Genomic DNA, 15,982 nt, shown 5'->3' on the forward strand with positions numbered 1-15,982 from the left:
GTAATGCGTTACTTTAAAACAGATTGATTATAGATTGCAGCTGGTCCAAAGTAAAGGCCAGTGAATTAAAAATGGAAGGACAGGTGGTATAATTTAATAACAGTACTGTTAAGCTCTTAAATCCTCTTTGTTTTAATCTGGACCTCGGGACAACTAGGATGAAGTGGGAATGTGGAAACTTAAAACATCAGAGAGGTAAGGAAGTACAAGCCCATGCAATAAAATCTTAATATCAATCTTAAGCCTGACTGGAATTCAGTGTAAGGAAGTCAATATAGGCGATACGTGGGCCTGCTTGCATATGCCAGATAAGTTGGGTAACTGCATTTTTGGACCAACTGCAGTCAACCAAGCAACAACAGCCTGCCATCTAAATAAAGACTGTTAAAACTGGCTCAATGAAGCGACATGACGGCATGAATAAGCTTTTCACATTCTTCTAGGAAAGAAACAGCTTGACCTTCACAAGTATCCAAAACTCAAAAAAAGTTAGTTTTACTTGTTTATAAAGGTTAAAGTACCTTCAAAGATCATTCCCAGGTTCTTTACATTGGGGAGTCTCCATCTTTAAAGGCCAGGGGTTGCCAGTGTTATGGAAGTCCAAACAACATGACTTTTATTTCTGATCATTTAAACTATGACAGTTTAGCTTTTTAGCAGGCAGTGATAAGGCCTGTCAGAGGTGTCATAGTTTAAACAGAGAAATCTACGGCGAACACACCAACATGTACTTTAATGTTTATTGTTTGCTACACATACTTCATTTCAAATAAGAGGTAAGTTTTCTTCATAAATCTAACTATTGTGTGATTTCTGGCCTCTCATCATGTATTATGGTTAAAGTCACCAACTGTTATGGTGACTGTTGTATAATGTATGAAATACACATTTTTTTCTGTATATTGTTTTTTTACTGTATAGATGTTAAATGTTAACTGAGAACTGGGTGCAGGTTTTTGTAAGATTTTCTTTAATAATAGTTCTCTGTGAAACACGACAGACTTTCACGCTGTCACTTTGTTTTGTGAATTACCATCCAAACCCTACCTTTAACTGAAGCCCTTTTAAAATTTCATGCTCTTAGTCGACCTTGAAGAAAATATTTCTCTGCTTTATTTGATCAAGATAGGTTGAAAAGGAATAGTAAAGGCGCAGATCACAAAAAGCTTACATTTTTTATGGTGAAAGCATTCTTTTCTTTCTCTCCCTGCTTTCTTGCAGATGAGTTTGTGACAAATGCTCATTAAAACCTGTCTTTTTTTCCTTTTTTTTTTATGCTGCTCTTTAAAATGCCAGCGACAGTCACCTTGACAGCACCATTGCCTCTCCAGTGTTGTTGGAAAATGCCTGGTTTTGAATTTGTTTTCAGTGGGTGGTAATCACAGTGTCTGTAAATTTGTCTTTATAAATTGAGGTTTACTATATCCTGGATGCCCCCCTGTAATATATTAGAAGGTGTTTTACAGCATAAAAATACCAGTTACACACAAAAACACTTAGTCATCCTTTTTCACTTCACTATGTTAGAAGTACATCTAAACCAGGGGTGTCAAACTTAATGCTTGGGGGGCAGACTCTGCAAACAGTCCCATCCCACCTTGGAAAATGTGAATGTGACCCTATTGTTATAGCTTTTCCTTTTGATAAACAGCGCAGCCCAATTGCTATTTATGGTACAACAAAATAATAATATAACAGATAAACAAATAAATGACAGAAAAGTTCCCTTTTTTTTAATCTGCTATAGAAATTTCTGTTTAAAAAATGGGAGAAAAAAGCAGAAGTTTTTTTGTAAATTAACAAAAACTGTATATTTTGAACTACCAGAACTTTTTTCTCCAATTTTACAAATTTATCATGTCGTTTTACTGTTCCGGCCCACATAAGATCAAAGCGATTAGTACTCTAAGCGATCGGTGTGAGAACCGGGCAGAACACTTACATTCTCTTCCACTAGAGGGCAGTACACCTACCAGCAGTGTTGCCAACTTAGCGACTTTGTTGCTATATTTAGCGAGTTTTCAGACCCCTTAGCGACTTTTTTTTCTAAAAAAAAGTCGTGAAAGCGCGTATCGCTTTTACTCTCAACAAGCAGCGGGTGCTGTAATGCAGTCAGTTATTCTTTTACTCTTTTACTCTTATGCTGTTTTGTGGATCACAAGGTTTAAAACTACTTATAAACACACACACAAAGCAACTCCACCAGAGTGCCTATTTCGGGTCACTTTTGCCGGTCCAAGCCCGGGTAAAGGAGCAGGGTTGGAATTGTGACATTAAAAAAAACAATAATTGCTAAAAGAAATTTAATTTGTAGTTCTAAATAAACTCTAAATGCATTTAGGACGTTTTTTACTCACTTTATGTCTCTTCCACGATGTTATTTCTCTCTCCAACAACATAGGTTACAATTAGATTGGCATGACCAATTATGCAAATTAGGCGATGATGTCATTTAGCGACTTCTAGCGACTTTTAGGACAGCCAATAGCGATTTTCGTTACTGAGGAGTTGGCAACACTGCCTACCAGCTCTAATTAAATGGGTCGCCAACTGCCAGTAAAACAGACGAAGAAGAAATTACACGCTAGCCATGTTCTGAGAAGTGGCAGGGCGTTATAGGGCATTAAATATTTGAAAAGAAAAAGTAGTCAATCTGTCCTGGAGAAAATTCCGACCCACATGAAGACCCTAGTTTGGTGGTGTGCCGTGTGATTTTTCTAATGTGAAATATGTGCCGTGGCTCCAAAAGGTTGGGAAACACTGGCCTAAACATTATATTTAGGCTGATGTAGATACCGCATGAAGATATGCCTTTTTCATAAAGTTTCACCCACTGAATCATATTGTCCATACGTCTTAGGTTATATTTTTTGTTTTGTTCTTTTGCACACTGATGTAAGGTGACCACTCATTGCATGCCCGAATTGTGCTGCACAGATAAAATGCAGCTTTTGGATCTCATCCAGGGAGGTTCACAAACTTTTGTCATTACTGTTCTTGAGTGCATACAAATGCTAATTAATACATAATTTCAGAGCCATATGGTGTAATTTACCGAGCTGGATGGTTTTGAGCTTTCATGTGAAGCAGCTGTGAACATTAGAGTCACATCCTTTGTGTTTTTGTTCAATGTGCTGAAAAACTATAACAGCAGACGTTAGCATTCTTCCATCTCCAGACCTCACATAACATGCTTTGAAATATTCAGGAAAAACCAAGAAGCTTTGTTGCTGTTTGACTTCACTGCTGTGCATCTGACTCTACCAAGGAGATCACAAGGTTGTCTTAGTGGATTCGTGTTTATCATTTTAGTTGTGATTATCGCTGGCATCAGCGAGTGTTCTTAGTGCATCTTATAGTATGCTAGAGAGAGCTGCTGTTCGGAACCATTCATTGGTTTAAAATGGAGCACTGTAACAAAAAATAATTTCCCCCAGGGATCAATAAAGTATTCTGATTCTGATTCTGATTCTGATTCAACCTGATTTGCTGTACAGAAGTCGTGAGATAAAAATTCTTCCTGTCCTTGAAAGAAATGAGTGCTGAGTGACAGGCTGCTTTTGATGCCAGAAATGAAAGCCATCATAAAGCTGATATCTCACTGCCGGGGGGGAGTTTGTCTTGCCTTGCTGCCATTTTAATTGACTGCTGAGGCAGCAATTTTAGTACAGTGCTGTGTAAAAGTCCTGAACCAACCCTCATTGTTTATTCTGCAAGGAAAATGGGCAGAGGTGGCAAAAGTACAGACATTCTGTACTTAAGTATAAGTACAGATACTAGTAAAAGTTGTATAAGTTGAAGTTGAAGCCTATACGTTTACTCAAGTGAAAGTAAACATATAGGCTGTGAAATGTACTCAAAGTACAGAAACCAAAAAGTACTTCTTTGGAGGACGTTTCTACCTGCTATTTTTGTGCAGCAAAACCTGAGCCTTGTCCAATATTTATATAATAATAAAATAATAATAAAGTTTAATTCTAATAAATGTACCCAGCTTACATCAGGTACGTGGAACACTAGCAGAGAAAAAAAGGAAAATAAAAAAAGTAGTTCTTTTTAAAATAAAAGTAAAAAGTTCCCAAAAAATAACTACTCAAGCAAAGATACCTGAAAATTCTTCTTCTGTTTGGTTATGACCACTTTTATTCTTCAACACAGCCTGAACTCTCTTAGGAAAACTTTCTTGTTTCGTCAGGAATAACTCTCCAGTCTGCTTGAAGGACATTCAAAGCTCTCCTTGGGATGTTGGCTGTGTGTAGCTCGGACTCTGGGGAGGCCAGTCCATGACTGTTGGGTTTTTCTATTGCATGTTAGATCAAAAAAATGACAGAACTTTTCTGTGTTCATAATTTAACACCACTGGCTGAAATGCAGCCCTAAATCCTAACAGAGGCTCCACTCTGTTTTCCACGTGGCTAACGACACCGCTCTCCTTACCTCCTTCATACATATTGACGACAATTTGGACAATTTTAAATTTGGATTCATTACTCCATAAGACCTGTTTCCACTGATTTTCATTCTTGATCTTGTGATTTAACACACTTCAGGCTTTTCTCCCTGCTTCCCTTCCTTAATGGTTTCTTGACAGACACCCTTCTACTGACACCATTTTTGATGAGGCTTCAGTGAACGGTAGATGGATCTCCTGAAGGGCCTAATGAATCTTTAAGGTCCTGTGTCAGGTCTTTGCTGGATTTATTTTCCTATGTCTTAAGGACATGCATTTCAGATGACTGAAAGACATCAGTTATATATATATATCATTTTCAGGTTTTTGTTTTTTTTTTTGACCTGCCACTTCTTCTTTTATCCTCCACTTGTCCAGTTTCTTCAAATTATTTTAGGACACACTGCACAGCATGCCAAGATATGCCCGATTTTCAGCTAATAGATCTATGTGACTCACCTTGTTGGTGCGAAAATACAATTTATTCCTGGCAATTTATGTTTTGCAGATTCAACTAAAGAAATGGGAACAAAGTGTTTTAGTAACAGGCTGCAGGCACTTAAAAATATAATTTAAAAGATGTCTGTTATGTCTCGACACGACACTGGTTCGTTCCTTGAGTCAGATGTCCTTTCTCATAGATGAGTTTGTTTTGGGGGTTTGAGGTCTTGATGCATAAAGTAAGACTTCTTGATTAAGGTTTAATATTTAAGAGTATTTTGGAAATATATTGAAATAATAAACATGACAACACATCGATTGAGCTTTCAAATATCATGTTATCTTTATCATAACGAATGTGACATATTTGTTTAATCTAAGTTATGTGTGTGTTTTTAGAATCACTGGAAGCTAAAACTCACTGAATTAGTCCTAACATGCAGCACGTGTAGCTGCTTGGGTCTTTTGTGATGTTGTTTTGCACTTTCACATATGAATTTTAATATATAAAGCTACCTTGGCTGTTTTTTCCTTTCTTCTTGTATAGTTTATTGTTGTTATGTTATTATTATTATAATACAATATAGTTTATTTATATTATATTATTGTTGCCTTGTACTGTTAGTATTTTCTACAGTCTAATGTCATGTTTTGACCCACTGTCATGTGATTTGTGTCACTTCACTTTATATCCTAAAGGAAAATCTTCCCCTCTCATCTTTCATCCCCTTCTCCTCCCTTCTATCCTCTCGTCTCCTGTTTCTCTCCATCCTCTATGCTCCCTGTCGGCTCTCCCTTCCTCCCTATCTTCCTCTGTGTAGCCTGTAATGATCTGGTGGCCTCAGGCAGAGACAGGAAGCCCAATGCTTTGGTCCAGGTGGCTGTCATAGATCCCCACAAGCAGCACCTCGTGTCTCACGCCTGCACAGAGATAGTTGAGGTAAGGCATCACACGCACACGCACCATCCTCTTGCTTGTCTCCGGCCTATGATGTTTGTTGTTTTGCCGTATCTCTGGGTCACCAAGTCTCCGTTGGTATTCTCTCCATCGCTGTCTGCCCTCCTTTCTATCAACCTTGCTTTTCCATCTGACTCACTGAACTGGAACAGACAATGAGCCCTAACCTTCTATTTCTAGTGACAGCTGAGTCCAGACATTCACATGAGTGACTGTGTTGCGTGTCAATCATGCATTTACAGTACATATACAGTATGCGTTTGTGGGTTTAATTGTGTGTGGGTAAAACAGTGAGAGTGTTTTGCGCTCTTTGACCTCTTTAAATTCTTCTTCTTTTACTTCCACCGTGACAGTGTTGTTGCTGAGACAGCAGCCACATGAGTGTTTTCTGGGCAGCAACAGCTGCCCCCGTCCCACTTTGGAACACCCACCTACACACATGTGCAGAGGCCAACACACACACACAGTCCTTTTTTTCTCTTCTCCTTCCTCATATGAGGGCAAAGTTTCCAGGCGCATAGAAAGGAGACACTATTTCCCTCCTAATCCAGTAAAGCTAAATTAGCATAACCGTCTCTTTCAAAGACTGATTTCAACTGCTTTTCCCCTCAGTCAAGGGAGCAGCAGAGTATGTGTGTTTGTGCATGTGTGAGTGGAAAGACAGGATGTGGTAGGACACTGTATGCTGGCTCAGCCAGCTCTGCAGACACTCTGAAGGCTGCTGGAGTTTTGATTTCATGGCTGTAATGTTAAGGATTTGGAGTATGATCTGAGGATATGAACTGCTTTTGTCTTCACACAAAAAAAAGGGTACGTACCCATTCATTGTGATTTAATGAGTGTGTTTTAAAAGAGAGGTTTGCACCCTTACAGAGAGTCTGGTAGATTTGCTGTCCGTATATTCACTTTATTAGTCTGGATTGTGTCATAAAAGTGAACATTTCTTCTGTTACATAAACCAGTGTATTTAGCATTTCCCCCCAGAAACCGGATCAATCAGAAAACCAATATTAGTGTTATTTGGACTCAGACTTGAAGCCAAACTGAGAAGAGAATATGTCTTGTTGAAATAATCTTTGATTGAAGTTTTAATGGAGCAAGGGATTCTTGCCTGTAGGCTTTCACACTTAATACAGAAACAAATGTTTATTAACTTGTATGACCAAAGGCAGACATGTGTGTGTGTGTGTGTGTGTGTGTGTGTGTGTGCAGGCGTGCAGGCCCCGGGGAGCTTACTCTATGTGTATTATTTGAAGACAGCACTTGTGTTTTCACTGTTGTCACATTCCCAGGATGCTTTCTCTCAACAGCTGCTGTCGGCTTTGCGAGCGCCGGGCCTGGCTGGCTGTGTGAAGTCTTGCTCGTGTAATATGTGTGCTATCATGCTGTATGTGATAGAAAGATTTCATTTAGAAGATAAATGATAGAGCATGCCAGGTGCTACAAAGCCTCTCTGGTCCCGCCCGTCAATCGTGCTCAGGTCAGGGGGAAAATGTTCTTTGTTTTATGAAAGCTATATGATCACTCTTTATGTCTCACCACTCACATGTTTCAGAGGAAGTAAGAACAGGGACTCGCAAAACACAAGAGGAACAATTCCAGGTGTTTTTAAGAGCTCTTTGGAGCCGTTGTTGGGATTACTACTCAAGAAAAGTAATGGATTACATTACTCATGTTTCTTAAAAAGAATGCAGCACATTACTTAATTACTTGCCAGAGAGGTCATTTGTTACACTAGTCACTACATTACTTTCTTGTTACTCTATAAATTCACCTGAAACCCATTGTCTCATAATTAGCATTTAACTATATAAACTTACAGGATACATTCCCACACACCAACACAAATCCCTATCCTAATGATGACATGCATACGATTTTTTCATTTAGTTTTTAAGTATGAACACAAAGCAAAGATTAAAACCAGCACAAAAAGACTTTAAAGCGATCGCCACAGTGAGTCTTCTTTAGAAACATGAACAGGTGTAAATGGAGGCCCCAACCTGACTGCTCATTACTGCTTTTGTTACCTGTTGAAGATCAGGCTGTCCGATGGTCTGGGGTCAGCATTCACTCAGCTTGAACGTTACTCTGGGTTCTTGGCTAGCTTAGCGTTATCATGCTGGTGCAGATGCTTGCAAAGAGGCGAAGTTGTGTTAGCAGCATAATGCGGCTTCTGTCTGTCCTGCATGCAGTTTCCACTTTACCGTCGCACTCATGTCTTTTTTAGTGCATGTTTGTTTGGTGCACCTTTGTAAGTAATGACATATTTGTAACTGTAATGCAGTTACTGCTGAAAAAATGCAGTGTGTTTACAGTAACACGTGACTTTGTATCTCATTACTCCCAACACTGTATATAACTTAAAGAGACAAAGTCACAAAAAGAACAAAAACATTGCAACCTGAAACAATAGGAAGACAAAAAGTGGGCTCAAGTGGATTGCATTGTTTTATTTACATCCCAACATTTTTGTAACTGGGGTTGTAGTACAGAACCGGGACTCTGTATTTTAACTTGACCCATTTTGTCTCCATAAGCAGATTTATGTCTCAGTGCGGATACTGCAGCTTAACCTGCGGTTGGTAAAACAGAAAAGCGACAAGTGACAGCTTAAATGCTGAAAAAATGGTTTTTGGTCACATTGTATTTGAAGCTACCAACACACACATACAGACACAGAAAAATGCCATCTGGTATTTTACCAAATGTTCAGAGAAAGGAGATGTCCTTTTTGTAGAAATTGTAAGTCCTTTGTTTTCCACATGTGCATGCTTTCTCTGTGCTGAGCCTGACACAAGAGACAGAAATTGGGATGGAAAAAGTTGCATTTTCTGCCAATCCCTAATACTTCTGTGTAGGAAAATCCCTTTCCTTAAACATGGGCAATGGGTCCAGAAGTGGTGGTACTTGAGGGGATTTGACGTCATGCAAAGGCAGGGGATAAAACAGCCTTTGATGTCAGGCTAGTCAAGCAAAGAACCCCTGCCTGGAACAAGTCCAAAAGTCTACTCTCTCTGTGTATATGTAATTATGAATGGTCAAGGAAACTCGACCCAGAGTACTTGCACTTCCCCCTCTGCCCAATCGCACACAAACACACACACACCCTCTTAATGGCCTAAATTGGTTATTCCACAGAGATTTGCAACCCAGACTGACAAAAAGACAAGAGAGGGCCAGCTGTCTCCCATAGCATATGTTGACCACTTGTATGACAGCCTGGCTCACTTCTTTGTGTAAATGGAGACAGCATTACCACTTTAGCTCATCTCAGCCCATCAGCAGCTCTAAGAAGATTCAGCTGTAGCCGAGGCTGCCAAGCATGCTGGTAAGTCTGAATGAGGCATATTCAGCGTGCCAGAGAGGGAGGTGTAACGGATTATGTCTGTGTACCTGCACATTCTCGAGTATAATGGTCAAGTCTGTCTTTTTGTCAGTGTATAGTACAGATAAGATCCCCATTTGCTCTGGGCTCAAAGCAGTGCATTGATTCCACTGCGTGTGTACCTACTGTGCTCAATCAGGCTGTGTTTAGAGCGTCGGTGTACACAAACCACACAGCTTCATGGCTGGGTGGCAAAATGGCACCAGGCGTCAAGACTAATATTACCGCGTCTAGAGACATGAAATCAGAAGCAATAGACTTGTTTTATTTCCCCTCTGTCAGCCCGGCGTAGATTTCTGAAGGATCAGCGGGGTTAGTGGTGTGGTGAGGAGGTGGTTTTTGTGCGTTCTGTCTGTGTGTATGTGTGTGAGCGTGCAGTTAAACACATAATTCTGTCCTTGTGTGTTAAGCGCACTGCTGTTTTTAGGGAGACTTCAGAGTCTGGCTCTCCGAGCTCCGAAAACCCTGGATTGTCTAAGGCTCTTCGGCTGATGTGTCAATCTCAGCAGAGCTACAGAAAAGCAGATGAAGCATTCATTCAATGTTGACTTTTTTTAAAAACTCATTCCGAAGAAATAACAAACTATCGTGTTTAGGTGATGGATGAAAACACCTGAACACACGCGGCAAAAGAATCTCAGCAGAGTATTTAACCACAACACCTGTGGTTTGATTACTTGAGGGCCTTTGTTCATATCATACCCTTCATTCTCTGCTTCATTTTCCTCTCTCTATACACTATAAACTGACATAATTAACTGCTTTTGAAATATTGCCTATTTAAAAAAATCTGTGGTATGTCAAAGTGCTGAAGTAACTCTTTTCATCTTCTAGCGGCCTTGCACCCACCAACCTCCTTGTAATAAGGTCTGTGCAATAAATCGCTGTTATAATTTATCCGCTTGCCAGGAAATCATATTTTGATGGTACGTGCTGTGATCAAAAAAAAAAAAAAGCAGAAACCTAATTTCAATTTGTGAGCTATCCAGTCCATAGCTGCCTCCTTTTGCGGCTTCCACTGATTTTGCTTCATTTGGATTATTCTCTTGAAGTCTTCCTCTGCACGCTGTGCCTGTCTCATATCAGTGATGCACACTGTATCTCATCCACAATGTTAAAATGCTCACCCTTCGACTGCAGTTTGATTTTGGGGGAGAGGACAGTTGAAGGGAAGCATATCTGGCAGCACAGGGTGGGTAGTTAGTAGGGGTGCAACGATACACAAAATTCATGGTTCGGTTCGATACTTTGGTGTCACGGTTCGATGTTTTTTTGATACAAAAAAATGTTCATGCCTTTTTAATTTGTCATTTATTAAAATAACTCAAAAGTACAGTTTTTAAATTTAATGTTGCTGAAACAACAAAATAATAAAAAATAAATAAATTTATCTGATCGAGAAATCACTCATCTTTGGAAAAGAGAGTTTATTACAGAGAAATGTCTCTTTCCAAAAAAAAGCTATACTATACGCTTCTTCTGGGCTATATTCTCAGCAGCATATTAAACATATCAGGTCCCCATAAGGAGAATCATGTGCTAACGGCTGTCTAAATGACTCGGGTAAAGTTTGTAGCATGCGTGCTTGCTGTTTTTGTCTGCTTCCACTTGTCTTTGCACTAGGATGATGTCGGTATAAATGTGCAGTCATATTCGTTGTGTTCCCACTAGTGCTGTCAGCGTTAATCTCGTTGAAAGGACATTAACGCCATAACGCGGAAAATCTCCGTTAACAAGTTACCGCGGATCGCCCCGTGCGTGGGGCTGGACGGCATCAACACGTTAACAAGCTAACTGTGCTAATGCACTAGTTCCCACCAATTGAGCATTGCATGGCACATCCGACATACTGTTTTACTTTTGTCCATGAGGCGCTTACCATCAGGGTCATGCTTCACATGAAAACCAAAATAGTTCCAAACGCCAGATCTGGGGGGAGGTTCAATTTCGGGTAGCGTTGAGGCAGTTGCCATGTTGCAACGAGCTTAGCTCCTGTCTTGCTAGCTTGCGCTGCGCTCAGTGGATCTGCGCTCAACAGTGCAGCCTAGGCGGAGTAGACGAACGCAGATCCACTGAGCGCTCAACACAGACAGCATGGTCAGAAGAAAAGTTGATAAAATAAATTAAAAATTTTGTATTGTTCGATACAAATGCGTACCAAACCGAAAGCACTGTATCGAACGGTTCAATATCGATACGAATATTGTTGCACCCCTAGTAGTTAGCTAAAAAGATTCTTCTAGTTTAGCCAAAAAGTCCTAGCCTTTTCAGTGCTCTGTGATGTCAAGGCGAAGCTGCGTCGACACTCTGACACAAGGAGAAAATTCAGTGTAAAAAATAAAGACAAGCACTGTTCACTTGTCACGCTCTTGATCTTGAAGCTCTGCCTTTAAGTTTGGACACTAGAGCTCTTGGACTGCTGTTTAGCATCTGGGTCGCTGAGCTGAGCCAGGCCCAGCTCTCATCATAAGTAATGATTCTAGACATGAAGGTTGGGTCATTCTGGCATGGAAGTTGCTGCAAAACTGCAAATGCGCAAGGGCAAGTAGTCAGACGTGATGGACGGGTCTTCTTTATAAAAATTGTGGAAGCACTGGAAATGGTGCAGAGCCCACAAAGAAAATGACCTTGAAGGAATAAGTGGCCAGCTTTTAATTAAGATGCTTTTTTGCTTCCATGCGTATAGTTGCAGATTTTTTTTCATTGCACGATCTATAACCACTATAACTATGTAACAGCTGCACAAAACAGTTCAGTAGTGTGTAGTCTTATTTTTTATGCTGTGCTTTTTTTTTCAAACTTAAGGGTGTGTTCAGACATTCACGCATAGCTGCCAGTCTGTCTGTATCAGTCTCATTACCAGTCTCCAATCTGTCCCCACACGGTCCCAAAGGGCTGCGTTCGAGAGACGCCCATCAGAGCTGTGCGAGGGAACAGGAAACCCCCAGTGTAAACAGAATGCTTTGAATTGGTTCAAATAGACAACAGCAAGTAGTTAAACACTGCTTGAGACTTCTCAGGAAAGCCCCTCAGCTCCTGGAACAATACGCTTTATTCCTGGAGTTGGAGGGAATAAAATGTGTTGCTCTGTTTGTCAGCAGGAATACGAGGGGGGGCAAAAGTCAACTATAAATTTTGTGTGAAGATTTGAATCACTTCTTTAAAACAAAAAATATAATATAGAGCACTGGCTTTACTAGAGGGCTGCGGTCTCTGAATGCCAATCAGGTTTTTAGTAGAATTTATTGCAGATTGCAATAAAAAAAAAGTTCTTTTATTTTTGCAAACATTTGATACGAACGGGATTTACTTTAAAGTAATTCATGAATGTTACAGAGATGCCTTAAAAGTTTTATCAGCCAGGTCTGACCAGAGGCATTATTGCTATAAATTATAAATGACTGTGTCTACTTGCCTCATACTCGGAGTCTAAATTCTCTGGCTTTTTATCTAATCAGTACAGATAAAGTAGTTATTGAGTGTAACTTTTAACACACCTATAATCAGATCTGAGGCAGCGATTCCACTATTATTTACCTCAGTGTCACATGCCTGCAGAATGGAGGAGAGGTGTATAAATACATTTCACACACACAGGTTGAATATCATGCTAATATTGCTGCTGCCTCACTGCAAATGACATTCAGTACTTTTGACCCACTGACAAAGCAGCAAATCAGAGGAGGAGAGAAAAAGCGAGGTTACACAAATGTCACCTGATTCATGGTCTATGTTAAGTTGCTGATATAAAAAAAGAAAAATCAATAAAAATGTGGGTAACTGCAGATGCCACAGCTTATCCATCCGTCAGGTTTCAGACCCAGACGTAGGACTCACAGCACAGGAGGAGAAGAGAAAGCAAGCTTCTAACGAGGGACAATTATTCAAACGTATGAACTTGATGCAGAAATACAAAAAGACTTAAATAAAGAGACTGAAAAGCCTGGGGGAATATGAAATTACGTTATAAACAGTAAACAATAAACAAGAAAGCAGCTGAACATAAATCCCCACAAGCCAACAAAAGCTCTAAACGCTGGGTCTGAGACTCAGGAACCATGACACCGTTTTATTCCACTTTAAGGTCACAAAGGACCGGAGCCTATCCCAGCTGTCATAGGACGGAGGCAGGGCACACCCTAGACAGATCAGCAGTTTAATTTCATTTTATTTTCATGGCACAAATTCACAGCAGTAGGCATTTCATATTGTAAGGAAAGGACAAAGAAAAACAACGATTCAACCATTCCCTATCAGCCGTCACAGGCAAAAGTGAAGAGGAAGATACTAAGAGGAAGATACCTCCAGCTGAACCAGGCTCAGCGAGGGAGGGCGCCCACCCCCTGCTGCGACTGATAGGCGTGAAGGAAGGAGAAGAGAGCAAAGAGGAGCGAAGCAAGGCAGCTATAATATTACAATAAACCCGCAGCATTTTGGTGGGGCCAGCTACCCCCTGCCAGTAACATGTAGCTCAGAGTCCCAGAAATTTCCAGAAAGACAAAGAAAGAGCGGGGATGGACAAGGCAAGGATCGCTGAATCGATCACAAAATGTAGAGAATTAAACACTGAAAGCTCATCCTATTGATCGTCTTGCACACAAAACTTTTATAACAGTTTAAAATATGCCTAAAGGTCCCTTAAGGACAGTGTTTTTTGTATGTAACAATGATTTCCTTTGTTTTGATACATCACGGAAGCAAAGGCGTATCACCATGACGCTGTCAGAAAATACCACCAATTTCCCTTTTTCAAAAATGTTGTTGATAAATCATACCTTGCAGATCCCAGCACGTAGGCTCGTCTTATTTCATGACACTGCTTGTCTGCTGCTGTCGCGTCTTGTTTCTAGAAAGGTTTTGATGTAAAAGCAAATAGCACTCAGAACCCTTGTTAGCAGGTGTGGAAATGAAAGGAAAGTCTCAAACGAGCACAACAGAAGTTAAAGGTGGTGACTGGGTCCTGCGATTTGAGGGAGGTTGTGAGCAAATATTGGCTAATGCCATGCTGCCTTCTGGTGTTTGAAAGCCCAACACTGTCTGCTGTGTTTGCTTTAATCCTATTGCCTGCTTGCCACTGCACCAGCTTACCTGTCAACATTTGTTGCTCCTGATCTGCAGCCTCAGTTGGCAGACTGTATTTATGCCACACCTCCAGGTAGACCCACTAGGGAGAGCTCTATCTTCTGCTTTTGTGCCCAGGAGAGGTGAGAGGAATGGAGAGAAATGCCAGGAGGAGGAAGAGGGCAGACTGAGCTCAGCTGCTGGCTCATTTACCCAGCAAAAAAAAAAAAAAGTCCTCTTCCTTTTTTCCCCCTCTTCAGCTTCCTGCTTTTTCACATCTGTGTTGCAGTGCAAATGTGGATATCGCACATGTGTGTACACACACGAGCGCAAACTATATCTCACCATAGTCCTGTGCTGTCCCTCTCTCTTGCCAGGCGAACAAAGACCCACTGTTTCTGACGGGGGTGACCTTCCCTTCAGAGTATCCTGCTAGCCCAGAGACGCTAGTCAAGCTAAGCGTGTATGATGCAAAGGACAAGACCCAGGAATCAGTGAGTAAACACTTTTTGCTCTGCATGTGTGTGCGTCGCATATGTGCATGCTAAAAATCCAGTGGGTGAGAAACGGGGAGCTGTAACGATGACAGCCTGCTCACAACTGGCTTTGAACACATCTCTCGAGTGGAGGTTTTGCTGTACCGAGCTTTAAACTATACAGGGGGATGATCATTAAAAGAAATCCGGTTTCAGAATCTCATTATGTTTAAATTTATCCTGCTTATTCGGAGGTGCAAAGAGTTGCGTGCTGATTTACAGGACTGAATCACGGCTGTATCGTTCCAATCAGTCTCAGACCAAAACTTTTTGCCTCGAGTTTTGAAGGAAAAGGTTGTGAAGCCTTCAGTGAGCATCCGTGCATGGCACTGATCCCGTGGGAAAACCAATCGGCACATCAGTGGGAATGGAAAAGAGAGCCAGACATAGAATCCTGAATGGGCCGGGCCCTCTGATTTAGACGTTTAAAACAGACTTTATAACAGGCTTTTCAGTGTGCGCCGACGTTTGATCTCAATCAGCCACCCCACTCAACCCTGCGTGCCAAGATCTTAATTTGGCATAACTTACTATGAAACATTCATGAGCTTTTTTTTTGATGAGTTAGGACTTCAGTATAGCAGTGGTTAGTGGTTAGTATTTGCAAATGTATTACATTAAGGCCTCTGATTTTGTGTTGGCACAAGGCCAGCAGTAGCGCAAATGCAGTCCCAGTGTGTCTGCGCACCGGAGCTGTGTTTGCTCTGGTGCGCAGACACACTGGGCCCACTTTTTTTCTACAGTTACTGTGTGGATGCACGCAGCCTGTAGCTAACTTGAAATGACCTATTTTAATGATCTGCTACTTGACTTGGCGTGAAAAAACAAATGTGTTTTTCCACCTGTGGCTTCCACTTCCTGTTGCCAAACCCTTGGAACCAACAACCGAGACAAAATTATAGATAAACAAAATCTCTAATAGCTCTACTTTTGTGTTACTAAAGCTCTGTGTCATCACGAGCAATGTAGGCTGGAAAAACCATGTAAACCCTTGAGTTTAGTACCGTCAGGAACAATGACCTCTTCTTAACTTATTCACAACTCAAAGCACTTAACACTAAAAATACCTTCGCTCACTCATACACACACTCGAACAGAACGTTTTTAATCTGTCAGACTCACTCTCACACACTGATGAATGCATCTGT

General features: G+C 40.8%; 1 protein-coding gene across 1 annotated transcript in view; it reads left to right on the top strand.

Annotated features, from left to right (window-relative positions):
• The window catches only part of inpp4b (inositol polyphosphate-4-phosphatase type II B), a 187,820-nt gene that overhangs the window by 29,700 nt on the left and 142,138 nt on the right, over positions 1-15,982 (top strand). The window contains exons 3-4 of the mRNA XM_085356898.1: positions 5,713-5,831; positions 14,676-14,792. Of these exons, the coding sequence (XP_085213024.1) occupies positions 5,713-5,831; positions 14,676-14,792 (236 nt within the window). The remainder of the gene's footprint in view (positions 1-5,712; positions 5,832-14,675; positions 14,793-15,982) is intronic.

This window comes from Diplotaxodon limnothrissa, linkage group LG6 (genome assembly GCF_057381915.1).
Source record: "Diplotaxodon limnothrissa isolate DT_005_m linkage group LG6, D_limnothrissa_male_GT1.1, whole genome shotgun sequence".
In the NCBI taxonomy this organism is placed as follows: Eukaryota; Metazoa; Chordata; class Actinopteri; order Cichliformes; family Cichlidae; genus Diplotaxodon; species Diplotaxodon limnothrissa.